The sequence below is a fragment of the Epargyreus clarus genome, unplaced genomic scaffold (assembly GCF_041222505.1).
Source record: "Epargyreus clarus isolate Ecla_fem2 unplaced genomic scaffold, WU_Ecla_fem_2.2 ptg000005l, whole genome shotgun sequence".
Lineage (NCBI taxonomy): Eukaryota > Metazoa > Arthropoda > Insecta > Lepidoptera > Hesperiidae > Epargyreus > Epargyreus clarus.
The window spans coordinates 14343616-14362795 of record NW_027332213.1 but is presented as its reverse complement, the minus strand read 5'-3'; the positions used below and the strand labels follow the sequence as shown (position 1 = coordinate 14362795).

Genomic DNA, 19180 nt, shown 5'->3' with positions numbered 1-19180 from the left:
CTCGGGTATACAAATTTCCTCACCATGTTTTCCTTCACCGTTTAAGCAAGTAGTAATAAATTTGTTAAACGCACATAACTTCGAAAAATCAGAGGTATGGGATTTAAACCTCAGATCTCTCGATCGAGATTACGAGTTTTCAACCACTAGAATTATATTGTTATAGTTATTCTGTTTCGTTCTGCTATTCGCAAATATTAGTTTATTTTGCAATTGTGTACATTTCGTTTTGCCCCTAAGGTAAAGTTACAATAATAAAATATTACCCTCATATTAAAACTTTATTCCATCATAAAGATTCTTTAAAAATAGCATTAAAATTATCTATAAACTACACTTATGATCACAGTTAATGTAATTGTAATATCAAGACTAAAATATAATTTAATTATATTTGTGTTTTCTCGTTTTCAGCTGATATATTATTATAATATTCTGTTTGCTGTATATCTCTTGGAACTTGATCTTCAGTTTTCTTTACATCTGGTGGCAGGAATATGGACACAATAAGACCAGCTGAAACAAAACATGCATATTAGAATATAAGAAATAGCACATCTTTAATATAATGCTAATTAATTCTATACAGAACTTTTAAATATTATGCAGTAAGCATGTGACATATATTTATTTATTATTTTACGTATTGTTTGATAATTTTGATTACACAGTCATCATCTTCGGTAGTATAGTGGTAAGTATCCCCGCCTGTCACGCGGGAGACCGGGGTTCGATTCCCCGCCGGAGAGACTTTTTTTTTATTTTTCTGACAATGCGATTTTTTTTGGAAGTTAAAATAAGCTTGGGATGAGACAGTATTTTTTTTTAATACGCTTTTATTAGCTTCAGACGTATGTATGTTTTAATTTACAATTCGATTTCGAAAAATTCTTCTAACTCCTGGTGAAATAACATAGCAACAACCCTAGGAGCGCGAGGACAGTGATAAGCAAAGATATTGTTACAGGCGTTTTACATTTAATAACTTTTGAAGAGAAATGAATACATTTAACTGACATATTTTCGGTAAATCTATGATGTGCGTTGGTTATATATAAGTTACATAACGATTGTCACTACTTGTAATTTTACAATAAATTAAATGGTGTGGATAGATCGTTTGTCTTGTTTTTTGTAAGCTTGCAAGCGCTTTTGTCACAGCTTTAGATCAAGACAAATGTTTATTTATTTATTATTGGGTTACACCAACAAAGTGAACACTTATACATTGTCTAGACGATTAAAATGATTGATTTAAAAAGAAAGACAATATGAAATACGATAGGAATAATAATAATTAAATTTGGAAATCAACCAATCACATTAATACTCTAAGAATTCAAATTCGAGTTCGTTGAAGAATTTTATTAATGTCAAAAATAAGATTATTTTAATAATTTATCAATACAACTTGTAAGGATTCGCTTAGGATTGGAATTAAGTTTTAGTACAGTAAATTCACCACTTTGAATACATCTTCGGTAGTATAGTGGTAAGTATCCCCGCCTGTCACGCGGGAGACCGGGGTTCGATTCCCCGCCGGAGAGACTTTTTTTGCAGTTGTATATTTCAATGCTGTCAATTTAAAATTCTACTCGTTTTTTTATTGTATGATTTTTATAGTTCGTAGTCATAGATTTCGATTTTTTCGGTACTTTCGTGGTCACTTTTATCAAGGACATATTCTATTATATTATACAACATGAGCGTTGAATGACTGAGAATAGGAGTCTTGTACGAGGTAACTTTATAGGTTACATACGTTACTAAGGAATAGGTTGGAATTTCGTGTTCAAGCACTACTTTCACTTATGCTGCAGAAATAAGATTAGATATCCAGTGGTAAACATTGGAGTACCAAAGATCAAAGTTTTACTCCTTACTTCTCTTAACAAGTGCGTAGTTACGTAGAACATTAACAAATAACATAATTCATTTATTTATATATTTATTGTAAAAGTAACACAAAGTTATATTACAACAGGGCAGACTTAATGCCTAATGGCATTCTCTACCAGTCAACCCTTGGTGATTGGAGAGAATTTGCGGCAGGTGTTAAATAAATAAACAATACATAATGTGTTACTTGTATTTTAAACGTAGGTCTATCATATACATTTTTATCTGATAGTAGCTCATGTTAAAAGTTTGCTATATACAGGTTTTAAAAAAAAGAAGCAAAAGTTCTCTCCGGCGGGGAATCGAACCCCGGTCTCCCGCGTGACAGGCGGGGATACTGACCACTATACTACCGAAGATGTGATAGCTGTGGCCAAAAATTTGACATAAAACTAAAAGGTAAATGGAAGGCGCCGAATAAGAAAATTATAAGAATATGTTTTATGGCTTTGCATAAAAATAAAATTATTTTTAGAAAATCGGAGTAGGTATATTTTTCTACTGTATACCGATATATTTTTGTAATGTAGGTATATTTTTGTACCGGACATTTAGTTATTAATTTTAAGATTTAAAATTTTTTGAGAAAATGCTGCTGTTTGATTATGTTAAGTAGCTCTACCGTCTATGGCTTTGGATGGCCTTTATTGTACCTAAAATATACTATTTACTAAAGACTGTGCGATGTACTAAGTAATTGCAAATTTATGTGAACGTACCTTTACGAATTTCGATCGACAAAAAAAAATGTCGTCAAGCTCAAATACTTTTCGACGATAAAAAGATTGGTGATATTTTTTGCCTTGCCGCAATAGATTCGACTTTACGACCTAATCGGTGGATTGGACACTTCCTCTTTATGGACACAAATGGCACAATATGAAATTTCGTTCCTCTGTCTACAACCGACCTCTTTAATGATTATTTATTTGACAATGTCGCCCACCCCAAAATATTACCCCGTTCCACTGCTGGGTATGTGTCTCCTCTCAGAATAAGAAGAATTAGACCATAGTCCATTGCGATGGTATAGTGTTTCATACTACAAAACTATTCATTTGTAGTGTTTTGTAAATAGTTTGTTATACTACATTTTTAACGTTATTTGCTATATCTTCGGTAGTATAGTGGTAAGTATCCCCGCCTGTCACGCGGGAGACCGGGGTTCGATTCCCCGCCGGAGAGAGCTTTTATGCCTGTGTAATGCTGATATAATGTAAATTTATATACTTGCCTAAGAATAATACGAATGTTTTTTTACCCCAATTTTTGAACAAATACTGTTTCCGCTCAAAACACAAAAACTTATTAATTATTAGTAAACTAATTATAATAATATTTTCAGAGTGAACGCGCTCGATGTTGCTTCTACCTGACATTTTTAGTAACACTGGCGCTATAGACTTAGTTAAATTAAATTAAATTTGTTTTATTTTGTAATTAAAATAGTTTTGTGCATACGGCTTACGGCTTGCTCGTGAGAACGTCTTAAATATAATTGGCATGATGACAGTATTAAAAAATCAAAGAATAAATGATTTAAGAAAACACAATATGTATATCGAAAGGCTTCTCAAAAATGACTCAGTTTAAGAAAAAACTTTAAGATTTATAATATTATCAATTAAACAAAAGTATAAAATACTGCAGTCGGCCATCTTGTCTGAAACGCTAACGGGGCGCAAATGACGTCATTTTTGGGTATGTCACTGAATTGCTTGAAATTTTATATGGGATGTTCTAACGTGACGTCACCAACGGACGCCGTGACACTGGTGAGTGTTTTCGCTTAATTCAAAGTGGCTATAAACAAATGTTATTATTTTTGTTAATACTGAATTTATTACCGAAATAATACGATTTTTGGAATCGGTTAACATGTACCTACGTTATAGAAGGGGTTTTCAAAATTTGTCATCATGCCTATTCTCAGTGGTACATACAACCGAGAATATGAGAAGAGTATATAGCTACACTCTTACTACGAGTATAAAACCATACAACTCTTTTATAATTTCTCGAAGATATGAATGGGAGCTTGATTGGGTTTAACGTATTAAGTGGGGGGTGTATTCAATTTTTGGTGATTCTATACACATCTTCGGTAGTATAGTGGTCAGTATCCCCGCCTGTCACGCGGGAGACCGGGGTTCGATTCCCCGCCGGAGAGAACTTTTTGTATCTATACTGGAGTATACTATGTCAACAACAATAATGTAGCGTATAGAGTATGTAGATATAGAGTATATAGATATGTATATATTTTTACCTTAGAGTTGAAAAGATATTAGTTTGGTTCAATACACGGAAGATTTGATCAAAAATTTGAAATTAATTTCACCGATCATCGATTTTTTTTTCATACAAGTTGGCGTTTTAGATCTTTAATACTATGTACTGTTTCAGTTTAACAAACTTTTATCTTGCTCTTATGTCAATGAAATTTCATATTGTGCCATTTGTGTCTATAAAGAGGAAGTGTCCAATCCACCGATTCTGTCGAAATGTCAAATCTATTGTGGTAAGGCAAAATTTCAAGGCAAGGCAATTCGCCTTTTACTTTTATGTCACATTTTTGGCAACAGCTTTCACATCTTCGGTAGTATAGTGGTAAGTATCCCCGCCTGTCACGCGGGAGACCGGGGTTCGATCCCCGCCGGAGAGGACTTTTGCTTATTTTTTAACACCTTTGTAGCAAACTTTTTATATGAGCTACTATCAGATAAAAATTTATATGATAGATAGTAGCAAAAGTCCTCTGCAGTCAACCTGAAGTTAAGTAGCTACTGCCGCCCATGGGCATCTGCAATCAACTCCAGATGTGAAAAAAATCTACGGCTTGTCATAATACTCCTCTAAAAAATTCGCAGTAGTATTTTCCGCGGACACACCCAACTGTAATTCGTTCGAATGTTTTTCTCATCATCAACCCATTACTGTCCCACTGCTGGGCACGGGTCTCCTGTCAGAATGAGAAGAATTAGGCCATAGTACACCGCGCTGGCCCAGTGCGAATTGGTAGACTTCACATACCTTTCAAATCTATTATATTTTTTTATATTTTCTAAGATATGCAGGTTTTCTCGCGATGTTTTCTTCACCATTTAAGCAAGTGATCAATAATTTCTAATTTGCACATAACTTTGAAAAATCAGAGGTACGTGCCTGGGATTTGAAGCTCGGACCCCTCGATCGAGAGTCCGAGTTTCTTCACCACTAGGCTATCGCTGCTTTTCTCACTTTGAATGTTTTTCTCACCACTCCTAAAATTCTCAGATTGATATTGTTATCTTAAGTACATACGATTGTACCGTGTTAGCACACAATCAATTATAAATAGATTTTAAAGTATTTACTTCAAAATCTATTTTATCTAGGCAATTATGTAACATTAGCGGCACTGTTTCTCAAATAAGGTCAGGTGGAAACAACGTCAAACGCGGACGCTTCCGAAATGTGTCTTATTATGTTTTGTAAGGACAAATATATTTTTATTAAATATTTCGGTAAAAAAACGAATGTATTCTCTACTTATGTTAGTATCTAAATGTAAATTATATCAACTCCACACAGTCATAAAAAGTCTCTCCGGCGGGGAATCGAACCCCGGTCTCCCGCGTGACAGGCGGGGATACTTACCACTATACTACCGAAGATGTGTATAGAAATGGGAAAAATTGGATAGAGAGCCCACTGAATAAATAACATTATCAAACTTCCATTAATATCTTCGACAAACTATAACAGTGTTTTGTGATTTATAGTAATACACTCTTCTCATATTCTCGGTTGAATTTGCCACTAACAATTATATTTAAGACGTTTTTCTGAGAAGCATACAGGATGCTTTATGATAAAAAAAATCTCAAGTTGCTATAGGTACTACATCTTAAATGTATGATCAAAATTCGTCTGCGCAAAACTAAAGATATACTTTTCATTTAATAAAGCATTCCTAAGGCTATAGGGTCAGTATTATTCAAAAATGACAGGTACTAGCAACATCGAGCGCGGTCGCTCCCCACATACCTATTGTTATACTACATATTTTAATTACTCAATAAATAATTAATAAGTTTTTGTAGTTTGGAAGGAAAGAGTTGGTATTTATTTAATATTTCGGCAAAAAAAATGTTATTTTAAGTTAGTATATAAATTTACTTTATATCAACGCTACACAGATATAAAAGATCTCTCCGGCGGGGAATCGAACCCCGGTCTCCCGCGTGACAGGCGGGGATACTTACCACTATACTACCGAAGATGTAGCAACTAATGTTAAAAATATAATATAACAGCAAAGATTCTTTAGTAAGTGTGCACTACACCACAAGTAAAGCTTTCTTATGTTCAAAAATTATAAAATTAATAATAATTATAGAGATCATTGATATCGTGCTGACGAGATTAATTTAAAAAAATCAATGGAATGTGTTAAAGGTGAATGTTTAGATTTTGAACATTCCTCTGCAAAAAAATCTCTGCAAAAAATTGCTCTAGAAAAAATGGTGAAAGTTTTAAATTTCATTATATTCGAATAAAAAAAATACAATAATTAAACAAATTGTCGCATCGTATTTTAATGAACGATTGCATATTGTATTGTTATAAACTTTTTTAGTACCAAAGTAATTCAATATATGTATTTCAATTAAATAAAAACTGTATGATGTAATGTGTGTGGCATTTATATTGATTTTAATAAATTATACAAAATAAATATAAATAAATATTACGTAGTGAATGATGAATTATTCATATAATTAATAAAATTGTATAAAAGCTGGTTTACATTGTACTTATAGATCAATAATTTCGATTCCTCAGTCATCATCTTCGGTAGTATAGTGGTAAGTATCCCCGCCTGTCACGCGGGAGACCGGGGTTCGATTCCCCGCCGGAGAGAATCTTTTTAGAATTTCTATATTTTAAACCTTTTTTGCCAAAGCGTAAACGGGAAATATATATATTTTTTAATTCATTTTGATGAATACTTAATAAAAAAACGTTCCTAATCACACAGACTGTGTTTTACCTTTGTAGACTGTGCAAGCTTGTTTAACGTACGTAAGTATGTGACTAAAATAAAAATATTTCTTCAGAACTACCTATTTACCAAAATCTTCCTTTATCCCGCAATTTCATGAATAAATTTGGTTTATTCCGTTTTTTAATCTTAAGGAACACACCTTCTAAAGGTGACAATAGTTTTAAATAAAATGCCTGTGATTCACCTAATATTGTCCGTCTTATCTGGGCAAATAAAAAGAACGAAATGTTTAGGGTTCTTTTTATGCCCTTTAGATATGAAACCTAACACCCACGCACGGTAATGCGCTTGACAGGCGTTACGAATAAACTTGTTAAAAGCTTAAGTTACGGCTAAATATCTTATATATAAAATTTTCGTGTCACAATGTTAGTTACCGTACTCCTCCGAAACGGCTTTACCGATTTTCCCCAAGTTTTATATGCATATTCAGTAGGTCAGAGAATCGGCTACTATCTATTTTTCATACCCCTAAGTGATAAGGGTTGTTCACTCTTAACATTTTTTTATTTATTTGGCAACACAACGTTTGCTAGGTCAGCTAGTAATGAATAAAATTATAGAAAAGCTGGCGTATATTGTACTTATCGATCAATAATTTCAAATTATCAGTCATCATCTTCGGTAGTATAGTGGTAAGTATCCCCGCCTGTCACGCGGGAGACCGGGGTTCGATTCCCCGCCGGAGAGAATATTTTTAGAGTTTCTATATTTTAAAGCTTTCTGCCAAAGCGTAGTAAAGATAATATTATTAATTTATTGTACATAATTTTTATTATTCCTTTCAATTTTTATTTATCCTCAATTACTTGTGTAGACTTGGAGTACCATCTATTTTCTAATTTTATAAAACACACCTTCCAAAAGTAATGCCTTTTAAATAAAATGTCTTTTATATAAACATAGTCCGTCTTATCTAGGCAGACCGCAATTACAAAACTTTAAAGGTTCTGTTTATGCACTTTAGATACGAAGCCTAAGGCTAAGTTAGGCGTTACGAATAAACTCATTAAAAGGTTAAGATACGTCTAAATATAAATCTATAAAAGCGATGTTAGGTAGATTAGCTTATAAAAAGCTGTAGACAAATCTCAATATAAATGTAAGATGGTATTTTTTTAAATATACGAGTAGCAAACGAGCAGTCCACTTGATGGTACAAGGCTGTCATGGACACAGATGTCCCCCCCACAGATCAACCCCATACAAGACAAGATTCTTAATTGGTCACACATGCGTTTCTACCTCGGAATACCTCGGAATACCTCGGATAAGTATGTATTCCTTACCACAAAGGTAGATTACAAGAGCAGTGATAGCCTTGTGGTTAAGAAACTCGGTTCCTTGATCTTGGGGTCCGAGGTTCAAATTCCAGGCACGGTTCTGATTTTTTAAAGTATGTGCGTATTATAAATTAATCATCACTTGCTTAAAACGGTGAAGAATACATCGTGAGGATACTTGCACACCTGAGAAATCTAAAAAAAATGTTTTCAAAGGTATGTGAAGTCTACCAATACGCACTTAGCTAGTGCGGTGGGCTATGGCCTAATCCTTCTCATTCTGAGAGGAGACCCGTGCAGCAGTGGCACAGTAATGGGTTGATGAATGTACTTACAAATGACTAGAGCGATGTAGCCGCTGACCATGGGCGTGCAGTGGTCGGCGAGCATGCTGGCGATGAGCTGCACGCTGAAGAAGCCGAAGCCGCGCGCCACCAGCACCGACAGACACGTCGCCATGCCCCTGGGGACATTACATATTTATAAGTTGTTGTACATCATAACGTTTAAAAAATAATAGTCTTTGTACAAGTTAATGTTTAAAAAAATATACATACATTACATTACACTACGTTACATTCAAGTACTTTTTCATAAAGTACATTTAATTGGTGTAACTTAAAAAATGTATAACATTACACTACGTTACGTCAAAGTGCTTTTCATACAGTGACAATATTTTACATAAAGAATCGTTGCAATAAGTTGCATTACATTACATTAACGTAACGCAACACATAACGTAACATACGTGTTACGTTATGTGTTGCGTTGTGTGCTTCTAATTGTAGGTAATCGGTACTACAAAATAAAAGTGTCGGTACTCGTTAATATAATTTTGTTATAAAATATTTGAATTAATAATGATATTGACTATAGTATTAAACAAAAATAAATATAGTGGTCAGGACAATTGTGACTTGAGCATGTATGGTATAAAATGGGATTCAGATATAAAAAGGCATATAAAAATTTAAAAATGTACTTTAATTGTAATTTGTACACCTTTGTGCAGCTGGGTGGCGACTTACCTCAAATATGTAGGGTTCAGCTCCACCAAGTAAGTGTTGACATTGCCCAAGATGAGCGCCACGTAGAGGAAATTGTAGAAGAGAATGATGCTTAGGAGTGGGACCCTCACGAAAAGAAGGAGGATCCCGCACACGATGGACGCGCAGAAGATCAGGTGGGTGGTGCGCCGCTTGCCCAGCGGCTCCACGAGGAAGGTCAGCAAGATGTTGAGGGTGCCAGACAGCCCGGAGTAGAACATCACCGCGTAGAGCGTTAGAGGTTGGATGACGTTGTCGCAATCTGTTACTGTGGTCTGAAACAAGGGTTAAATGGAGGTAGAAGTTCAGCGTCTTAGCAAATCATGAGTTTAGGCAAGATTTATATTTTGCGTCTCTGGTAAAATTTGAAGATTGCGCCCCTGAGACTTTTCTAAAAAGAATATTATCGTAATCCATCAAGTCTAAAAACATCAACGATCATTTTTATCACCAACTTATTTCAAAGACTACTATATATAGTTAGTTTTCTTATGTGGGTTGTTAAGTGCGTCCCGTATAAAGGTTGTACCGCAGCAGGTGCTCTTCAAACCTGCTTCTAACTACGACGTGGTAAAACCGAAAATAGCAGTACTTCTATTTCTTGTCTTTTACAGCATTGTAAAGCTGAGGTGTGTTCTGGTATGAACGGTAACACGATAATTTACACGAGGAGTTCCAGCGTACTACAATGAAATAATGAAATAGAGAATTAGTATACTGTTGTATGATGGTGAAATACTTTCATATCATGAAAACGTTACAAATTGTGTAATGTTAAAGTGTTCACTCAATTGAACAGTACATGTACTATTCAATTGAGTAATATTAAATTAATATTACTTTTTTCCCGACGACCCGCGTGGCGGAGCGGTCACCATACCTGTCTGACACGCAGAGGGTCCCGGGTTCGATGCCCGGCCAGACGGATATCTAAATGATGAATTTAGATTTCTGTTTCTGGGTCTGGGTGTTTGTGTATTTGTCTATGTGTGTGTCCATGGCACCCACGATACAGGGAATCCTAGTGTGGGGCTGTGAGTGTAGAAAGCGTTTGTTTTGTTTGTTTTTTGCAGTTTATGCAATCCAATGCAAGATACCATTTTAATAGATTAGTTACGAGGATATTTATGCATTTAATTAAGCACCTACTATAAGGCATTGGAGTATAGGAGGAGGAGTTTGTCTAATATCTTGCACTCTGAGAACAAATGGATGAAATGTTCCTTTTTATATTATTGAAATGAATATAAAAGTTAGTTTCAGAAAAATAATAATATATTTATTTACACCTATTTCTACCTAATAACAACAGTGTTAGGCGCTGCTGTGTTCCGTTTTGAAGGGTGTGGTAATGGAGACAGACTTCCGAGGCGTTCCAGCTTAGTCCTCAGGGGTAGCGGCACATCTGTGGCCGACCTCAGGTAGGAATATCTAATCCCATCTGGGGTTGATTACTGATGTCCATGGGCGGCAGTAGCCACCATCAGGTGGACTGCATGTTCGTCTGCTACTTCTATATTATAAAAAAAAAATATATTTACCGAATTACTGGAACTGCTTGTGGCAGCGGTGCTGGCGACCTCGCAAAAGGTTTTCCCACTGCTGTCCTCACCGTTGAAGTACGCATTGGTCATAGTAGGCAGCCACATTGTGTATCCTGTTGATCTATTCACGCCATTATTAATATTCAATCGAAGTAATTGTCAAAATATTTCAATCTTTGGTAGGCATAACATTGGATAGATTGATTAATAATAACGAGCGAAAATCGGTATACAAATATTTAATGGCGTAGCTATTTACATATTGCTACATTTCCGTATGGTATTTCATTACGATTAATTATTTTACATCGTTCCTAAGTATATGAGAATTTCTTAACTTACTATACTTTGAAATAGTAGAAGCATAGTAGCTTTGTAGTGCTGTTTCTTTTATTATTAATTTATATTTAAATTTATTTATATTTTTTTCTTATTATATTTTTTTGCAGTAGTTATTTATGAGTATATTTATTTTAGTTCTTGTAATAGTTTTTTGAGAAACTCACGTCATATAAGCACACAGAAGCATGTAGTAGAGCTTGAGAGAGTTCTTGAGTAGAGGTGGTTTGAACAGTGGTGCTGTCTGGTTCCACATGCGGCGAACGAAGGAGGTGTCGACGTCCTCTGACCGGAGGGTTTCTTCTAAGAACACTGACGTTACCTGAGAACCATGATGTAAAAATCTTTTTAGTCACGCTGATTTTTAATACCGTAATCAAAGCACCGAACAAGCATGTAGTCCACTTGATCGTAAGTGGCTACTGCCGCCTATGGAGATCTGTAATCAATCCTACATACGATTTCAGTCCTACCTGATGTGGACCACATATGAGTTGCTAATTCTGAGCACTAAATTAGATAGCCTCTAATAACTATGTCTAAGGGAAACAGACATAGTTATTAGAGGATCTTTTAACCGAAACCGCATTTAACACTGACGTTATGTGGCACCACCGCCACACCAATTTCTGCCACATAACAAATTAAAAGTTGCACCACAAGGGGTTCTATCACTTTTAAAACCAATTTGAGTGTTCTGTGACATCCAAAACTCAGGAAATTCTAGGTGGTAGGAGTGTAAAAAAATAACGTAATTTACTTACAGGGTATGTATTTGGATGCAACCCTGTGTTCCAGCGGTAAATACTTTTCAGCACATTAATGGCTGCGTCATCCTGGCCTTTGCTGAGGAGGAACTTAGGGCTCTCCTTCATGAACAGCAAGCCAATCACGCCCAGGATGCCTGGCAGGCTTATGATTTGGAGCAGGAGCCTCCACGGCCGGTAGTCCAGGGATAGCCAGGCGATGTTTATCCTGAATGTTAGCCGGAAAATTGGTAAGCCGATTGCTGTAAATAAAATATATGAAGAGTGGGTATTATTAAAAATAAAAGAACATAGGTACCTACTGGTATAGTAGCAGTACAAAATGGTGCAACGGATTCTCAAACTTGGCAACAACATTTGTGTTGTTTTTGACCTCATGTGGCATCTTCTGTCCCGTGATAATGTCGTCAATGCAAGTCTTATAATAACCTGATTGAGTAATGTTCGACGTTTACAAATGGGACCTTTTTTGATAAATTTAAGAGACAATTGCGGAACCCCGCTTCTAGGCTTATACTATGCTCTTGTTGCTAAACATGAAGCAGACCACTGATTTAAGCCGGATATTAATAATCAATCTAATCCTAATCCCTAACCCTTATCCTAAATTCGATCCAACTACCAAAGGTGGCAAATTAACAATGTCTGACGAAAAAATGGTCAAATATCAATCTTTAGTAGGCAAAACATTGAACAGATTGTTTATTAATATCGGGTATTAGAAAGTAACTTTTTGTATACTAATAGAGAGTCTTACAGCATATGACGAACTGGACTACCATGGTAGCGCTTGCCATGAGGAACATGAAGCGACTGCGCTGCCGGCACGGTACTATTAGACATTACTTTTTATGTCAATAAAGATTCTTACAGCATATGACGAACTGGACAACCATGGTAGCGCTTGCCATGAGGAACATGAAGCGACTGCGCTGCCGGCACGGTACTATTAGACATTACTTTTTATGTCAATAAAGATTCTTACAGCATATGACGAACTGGACAACCATGGTAGCGCTTGCCATGAGGAACATGAAGCGACTGCGCTGCCGGCACGATACTATTAGACATTACTTTTTATGTCAATAAAGATTCTTACAGCATATGACGAACTGGACAACCATGGTAGCGCTTGCCATGAGGAACATGAAGCGACTGCGCTGCCGGCACGATACTATTAGACATTACTTTTTATGTCAATAAAGATTCTTACAGCATATGACGAACTGGACAACCATGGTAGCGCTTGCCATGAGGAACATGAAGCGACTGCGCTGCCGGCACGATACTATTAGAGATTACTCTTTATGTCAATAAAGATTCTTACAGCATATGACGAACTGGACAACCATGGTAGCGCTTGCCATGAGGAACATGAAGCGACTACGCTGCCGGCACGGTACGCTTTCCCCTTGTAGCACGAATGCTGCTGCGTTCGCGGACGCTGTGCTGTAATAAGATAAATTAAATGAATATAGAAGCTGTGATAGCCTGTTTTTGACAGTATGCGACATATATAACCCCGTCCTTCCGGGGGTCGCTTGCTGGACGGTTCGAGCTTCCACTCTTGCTGTCCGCAACCCCGGAAGCCCCCTTTTAGTCGCCTCTTACGACACGCAGCCCTATTCTTATCCCGGGACTACAGAGACAAAGCTGTGATAGCCTAGTGGTTTGAGACTTAGCGACAATCTAGGGGTCTAAGGTTCAAACCCTAAGCACCTCTGATTCTTCAGGGTTAGGTACCTATTAAAAATTAATTATCACCTGCTCTAACGGCGAAGGAAAACATAGTAAGGAAACTTTCTATCAATCTAAGAAGAGATCTGAGCCCAGCTGTGGGACAGTTATGGGTTGACTATTGTCGTCATACGGTTACAAAATAATTAAGGCCTTGTCGATATAGCAATATTTGTTAGAACTATACACATTTTACTATGTTTGTCGACCTGCTTTGTGCGACCATACACGCCAGATTTGTAAATCATGAGATTAGATATAAGATTTGGGTAGGGCTGTCACTTTATTTTACTATTTGTTTAAAGAATGTAATAATATACTACTTTTGAAAAATCCAGGAATAAAATAGTATTTTTTCGCGAACTTACTCCTGTGAAAAACAGTATCCTACACTACGCTACTCCACTTGAAAGTATAGTACAATTGATTAAAATATAGACCGACGATACCGACGACCGATATTAATTATTATATAATAGTATGGGTGGCAGCCCTAAATTTGGGTATCCCTTAACACCTAGTGGGCTCTGAATGATGAATGTATGCTATCAAAGTTGAAATACAAAAGTAAATACTACTTACTATTTACTGTAAAGTTGATAAAAATAAATTTAAACACGCGTTGTTTGCAAGATTAAGTGCCTTCACATTGCACTATATCAAATAATTTATGAGTAGAATTATTATGTATCATAGATAAATAATTAAGTGGTAGATAGAATTCGGAATAATTAACTTTTATGTTGCCTAATAGATTCGTTTTCATTGTCGTGAAGCTCAGTTCTACTCGAATTTGGTATTTCACACGCGTTCATACACTTAATGCGATGGCTAACAGTATCGATTTATTTACTTTGCATGCTGAATGAGTTCACAGAGGCATATTATAAATTATAGTACTTATTTTGTTCTATGTTTTCAATTAGTGTTTATTAGAACTAATTATATAAGATCTACTTTAACGCATCAGGATAATCCTGTAATGTTAAATGTAAGTTTGTACAAAATAAATAAATACATACATTTTTAGTCAACCGCGGAAAGAAATATTTTTCGAGCGTGTGATGTATGCTGGTATGTACCTACTTATGTCTCATTCTCTGTCACGCTTTATAACCCAAACCTATTTCTATCATCCTAATTTTGTGGAGTAATTATCAGATCTTAAGAGGGATAACTCTTATCGAGGTGGTCTACTTACAAGGCACCCGACAAGAACTTCAACACTGCTAACGTTTCAAATGTCGGTGCCACGCTGACGGCCAGACCTAAAATGACACCCACAGGCATCGCGAACAGCAGGGTGGTCCTGCGGCCCAGCGTGTCTGCGCAGATGCCCCAGGCGTATGATGATGCCATTATACCTGGAAACAATATTCGTATCTTTTCATAATATATGAGAGTAGCAGGAGCACGTACAGTCAGTTAACCTGTTGTTAAGTGGCTACTACCGCACATGGATATTTGTAATGATATTCCTACCCGAGATCGGCCACAGATCCACCGCTAACCCAGAGGAATAAGGTGGAACGCCTAGGAAAGGATGTATCATGCGATGAGATCCTACCGAGATTTATATTTATAGTAGGCAGATATTTTAGATCTTTGGTAAGCAAAATATTCGATAAATTTATCTATACTAATATTATAAAGAGGAAAACTTTGTTTGTTTGTTTGATTGTAATGAATAGGCTCAAAAACTACTGGACCGATTTTAAAATTTCTTTCACCATTCGAAAGCTACATTATCCACGAGCAACATAGGCTATATTTTATATGAAATACATTTGATAAATAGATTTTGAGGCGGTACAAAGTTTGCCGGGTCAGCTAGTTATTAATAATGAGCGTTGATGTACACTTCCTAACGTGAAATATATTTGCAAAAAAGTAGTTTACAAAGCTGAAAATAGGTGTGCTATTGAATTAATTGTTAAAATATTCCAAATTAAGATGAAGTATTGTTAATCAACTATATGTTATTGTAATGTATTTTACATGTTAAGTAGGTGTTATTACAAATATATGGTAATTTCAAGTAAATTCTAGGAAAATGTGCTCGAGTAAATGTTTTTGTTTATTTTCTTTGTATAATATCGTGAGATGAATTATGTATGTATATTAATTGTGTCAGATTCCACAGGTAACTGTTATTGTATTCTGTGATCGTGTTAAAAGAACAAAATCCTAGTTAGGGTTGTCACCTACAATATATTGTATCGTACTATATGTATAATGTATATGGATTTTGCCGCTAATTCATATTATTGACCCAATCGATGTAGAAAATAAAATGCAACCACGTCATTTAATGTATAGGTATAATGGTAGGAAAAAATATTTAGTTATTTGGAATAGTAAGTGTCCAGCGAGTGGGGAAAAAAATGCTACTACTTTTAATAAAATATTATTCTCCTCAAAAAAAGGTGGCAACCCTCACTTAGTTCACGTTCTACTTTACTTGGTTAACCAATGGAAATATTAAAAACTTCTGAGATGAAATGTCTTTAATCAGAATATTTAATGATGATGATAATAAGAAAAAGTACTAGCTTCCACTTAAAAATACACGTGTTATTTGCTCAGGTTTTTCATTGAACAAGTGCTTAATTTCAGTGGACAACAAGGTCACAGGAATGGCTGACGTCGAGGTTTACGTACTGTCTACAGATATTGTTATATTACATTGCAAAATTTTGATGAGGTTCAGAGTAGATACAAAACCATCCATCCTCCATCCATAAACTTTTAATTGAAATCTTTTTTAGGGTTCCGTATCCATGCGGTCAAAACGGGACCCTATTTCTAGTATTCTAATCTTCACAATGCATTTACTTTCATAGCTGCTATATTAAAAAAAAAAATGTATGAAAAATTTTGTGGTACAAATCTCGCCATCTGCGAGTTCAACTTGCACTAGGTAGGCCAATTCACTACTGAATATACGATTACGTATTTCTTTAGTAGGCGCAAGTATCAACTTTAACCGATTTTGTTTTCTGACTTCAATGGATCTCCATTGTCTTAAGGTCATAGATCAACCCAATCGATACTGGGGGTAATTGTATCTTAACACCGCCACCACTCTAACAAGAAAAAATTAAGTAGGTATATAGTCTTACCCTTTAGGGCGACAGGTCACCAGCAAACAATCACTAAAGTGAAATTCGTAAACAATAATTTCTTAGAGCCTCATGCAATGAATTTGCGACGAATCTGATACGGTATAGTTTCGCCCCTGATCTTACCAATGAGCGAAACAGCGGACAGCATGCCCTGCTGTGAAGTGGTGAGCCCCAGGTCGCAGGCCACGCTGGGCAACACCACAGAGAAGCCGAAGATGTCCAAGTACATCGCCATGATCAAACAGCAGCATGTTGTCAGCATGAAGAAGTTGTACTTGCCGAAACCTAAAATATGGGTAATATTTTCATATTATTCTCTTTATAATACAGGAGTAGCAGACTAGCATGCAGTACACCTGATGGTAAGTGGCTACTGCCGCCCGTGGACATCTGTAATCAATCCAGATAGGAGGTATTCCCACTTGAGGTCGATCACAGATGCGCCGCTTCCCCTGAGGACTTAGCTGAAACGCCTCGGAAAAGTATACTATATATTCTTATGTTCCTTAACCTCAATCGATGTAATACAATCTTTAATTGTATGCCGATGACTTTATGCACGATACTGTGCGTTGGCTTTACATTAAGCAATTTATTACAACATTTATATACATGATAAAAAGCCTACTTTTAAGGATGGTCTATTTTTCCTATTTTTAAACTGTGTATTTTGAACAAAATTTGAACCAGTTGGTAACGAGTTATAGGGGAAAGGATTGCGTATTAAATACCACGGAACAAGAAAAGTTATCAAATACCAACTAAGTTCTTTATTTTCCACAAAATACCATTGAGCAGGCGAGTCAATTACGTATCAAACAAAACGAAGAGAATTTGAGCATCTACAATTAAAAAATATGTTTGATTACGTATCGCTCCGAGGAAATCAATATGCAACCGATGGAATGGATGTGGCACTCCCAATTTTCCGAAGGAGCTTAGCAGTACCTCAGCATAGTTGTACCTCACACATTACTATCATTTTCTCTATTGTTTTATCGATATCAAAAAGAACAGCTTAATAAATTCCCGATTATTTACACTCTCAAACAATAACACCCTCATCAAACTTTTTACACCCCCCTTTTGCGTTGAGGGTTAATTACCCTACCGTTAGATTATTTTATTACATTAATTGTATGTTATTTCTGCCTAATATTTATTTATTGATTATTTATGTATTATTCATTTTATTTTAATTGAAATACAAAAGAATACATACCAGTTAAATTTAAGGCATCCTCAAAGCTACATTTTGCGGGCACTTCGGAATTTCTTTCACAGACCTCCATCACGAATCACAAAGAACAAAATTTATTTTTAGAAAATCACTTAACCCCACATGTGCTTACATGTGTAACCTTTGCAGGTGTTTGTAATGTGATGTAAACAAGAGAAATGACTGCCATTGATACAAGTCCACTTTAAATACGATATTATATTGTATGAATCGGTTTCAGGCATTGTTTTATCATTTATACTGTTTCTTATCAAAGACTAGTTTCAGAACAGAGGTGTTTTTGTTGTTAGTCATCAGTTTAAATATTTAACAGTTTGTTTAGTTTGTCATTTTTTTAGAATTTTGCTTATCTGTACAAATAACGAACATAAGCGTATATTTCTGATTCATTGAATTAATATTGAGTTCCATAAGAATATAACCAAAAGACTCTGGCAAGTGGAAGAATTCCTGACCAAGATTACCTATTAGTAAATGTATTTTATCATGTATATAGATAAATATTTCTTAATAGACACTCGATGAAATTTAGTAAGAGAAATTCTGTAGCGGGAATCAGGATACGTGTAATATTTCTAATCGAATAGTGAACGGTTATAGATACATCATAGCATATAAAAAATCATTTAGTTTTAGAGTATTGTTTGGGTTCTGAATGGTAGATAATCTGTACATAAAAGGCAAATTGCGACAGATATTGAAGTTCTAGTATCTATAGTAAAATAAATATTCTAATTATAAGACTTATTCGTTATTATGTATTATTTCGTCGTATAATTAAGTACTCGTAGCTTTATTAATAGCCTTATCCTCCTGTTGATGGGAATACCTGTTTGGTTTGATCTGTGAACTTATAAAATCTAGGATCTTATAGGATCTAGGACTAGGATTTATTAGTTCATACATAGAATTTTATATTATATACTTCTTTGTCTGAAAGTTTAAAGCTCTCTGTAGAACCCATTCATAAGTTTTTCGCTAAATTAAAAATAATTAAACCTTTTTTATTTCGTACCTATCATAGCAATAAAAAGTAACATACTTCATTATTTTTACACGAATATAATTGATTAATATCTTTCAGGAAACTTACGTTACGTTTGTTTCCTGATATATTTCATGAACATTACATCCCTAATTCCTAAAA

The 19180-nt window shown here is 35.4% G+C and overlaps 1 protein-coding gene and 9 non-coding genes across 10 annotated transcripts; 6 read left to right on the top strand and 4 right to left on the bottom strand.

Annotated features, from left to right (window-relative positions):
• Window positions 1-302: 302 nt before the first annotated feature.
• Window positions 303-18170, bottom strand: LOC140757784 (putative transporter svop-1). Its single transcript, XM_073093655.1, has 10 exons — window positions 18016-18170; window positions 16917-17078; window positions 14870-15032; window positions 13259-13380; window positions 11929-12173; window positions 11332-11486; window positions 10823-10946; window positions 9264-9556; window positions 8568-8695; window positions 303-516 (listed from the first exon to the last, which is right to left on the bottom strand). Exons 1-10 carry the CDS (start codon window positions 18083-18085, stop codon window positions 389-391), a joined length of 1590 nt encoding a protein of 529 aa, XP_072949756.1. The 5' UTR covers window positions 18086-18170; the 3' UTR covers window positions 303-388.
• TRNAD-GUC (transfer RNA aspartic acid (anticodon GUC)) lies at window positions 678-749 on the top strand. The gene has a single exon. It is a non-coding gene; the product is annotated as a tRNA-Asp (tRNA).
• TRNAD-GUC (transfer RNA aspartic acid (anticodon GUC)) lies at window positions 1476-1547 on the top strand. Its single transcript has one exon. It is a non-coding gene; the product is annotated as a tRNA-Asp (tRNA).
• Window positions 2187-2258, bottom strand: TRNAD-GUC (transfer RNA aspartic acid (anticodon GUC)). The gene has a single exon. It is a non-coding gene; the product is annotated as a tRNA-Asp (tRNA).
• TRNAD-GUC (transfer RNA aspartic acid (anticodon GUC)) lies at window positions 3013-3084 on the top strand. Its single transcript has one exon. It is a non-coding gene; the product is annotated as a tRNA-Asp (tRNA).
• TRNAD-GUC (transfer RNA aspartic acid (anticodon GUC)) lies at window positions 3998-4069 on the top strand. Its single transcript has one exon. It is a non-coding gene; the product is annotated as a tRNA-Asp (tRNA).
• On the bottom strand, window positions 5484-5555 carry TRNAD-GUC (transfer RNA aspartic acid (anticodon GUC)). The gene has a single exon. It is a non-coding gene; the product is annotated as a tRNA-Asp (tRNA).
• On the bottom strand, window positions 6092-6163 carry TRNAD-GUC (transfer RNA aspartic acid (anticodon GUC)). Its single transcript has one exon. It is a non-coding gene; the product is annotated as a tRNA-Asp (tRNA).
• TRNAD-GUC (transfer RNA aspartic acid (anticodon GUC)) lies at window positions 6733-6804 on the top strand. Its single transcript has one exon. It is a non-coding gene; the product is annotated as a tRNA-Asp (tRNA).
• TRNAD-GUC (transfer RNA aspartic acid (anticodon GUC)) lies at window positions 7568-7639 on the top strand. The gene has a single exon. It is a non-coding gene; the product is annotated as a tRNA-Asp (tRNA).
• Window positions 18171-19180: the final 1010 nt, after the last annotated feature.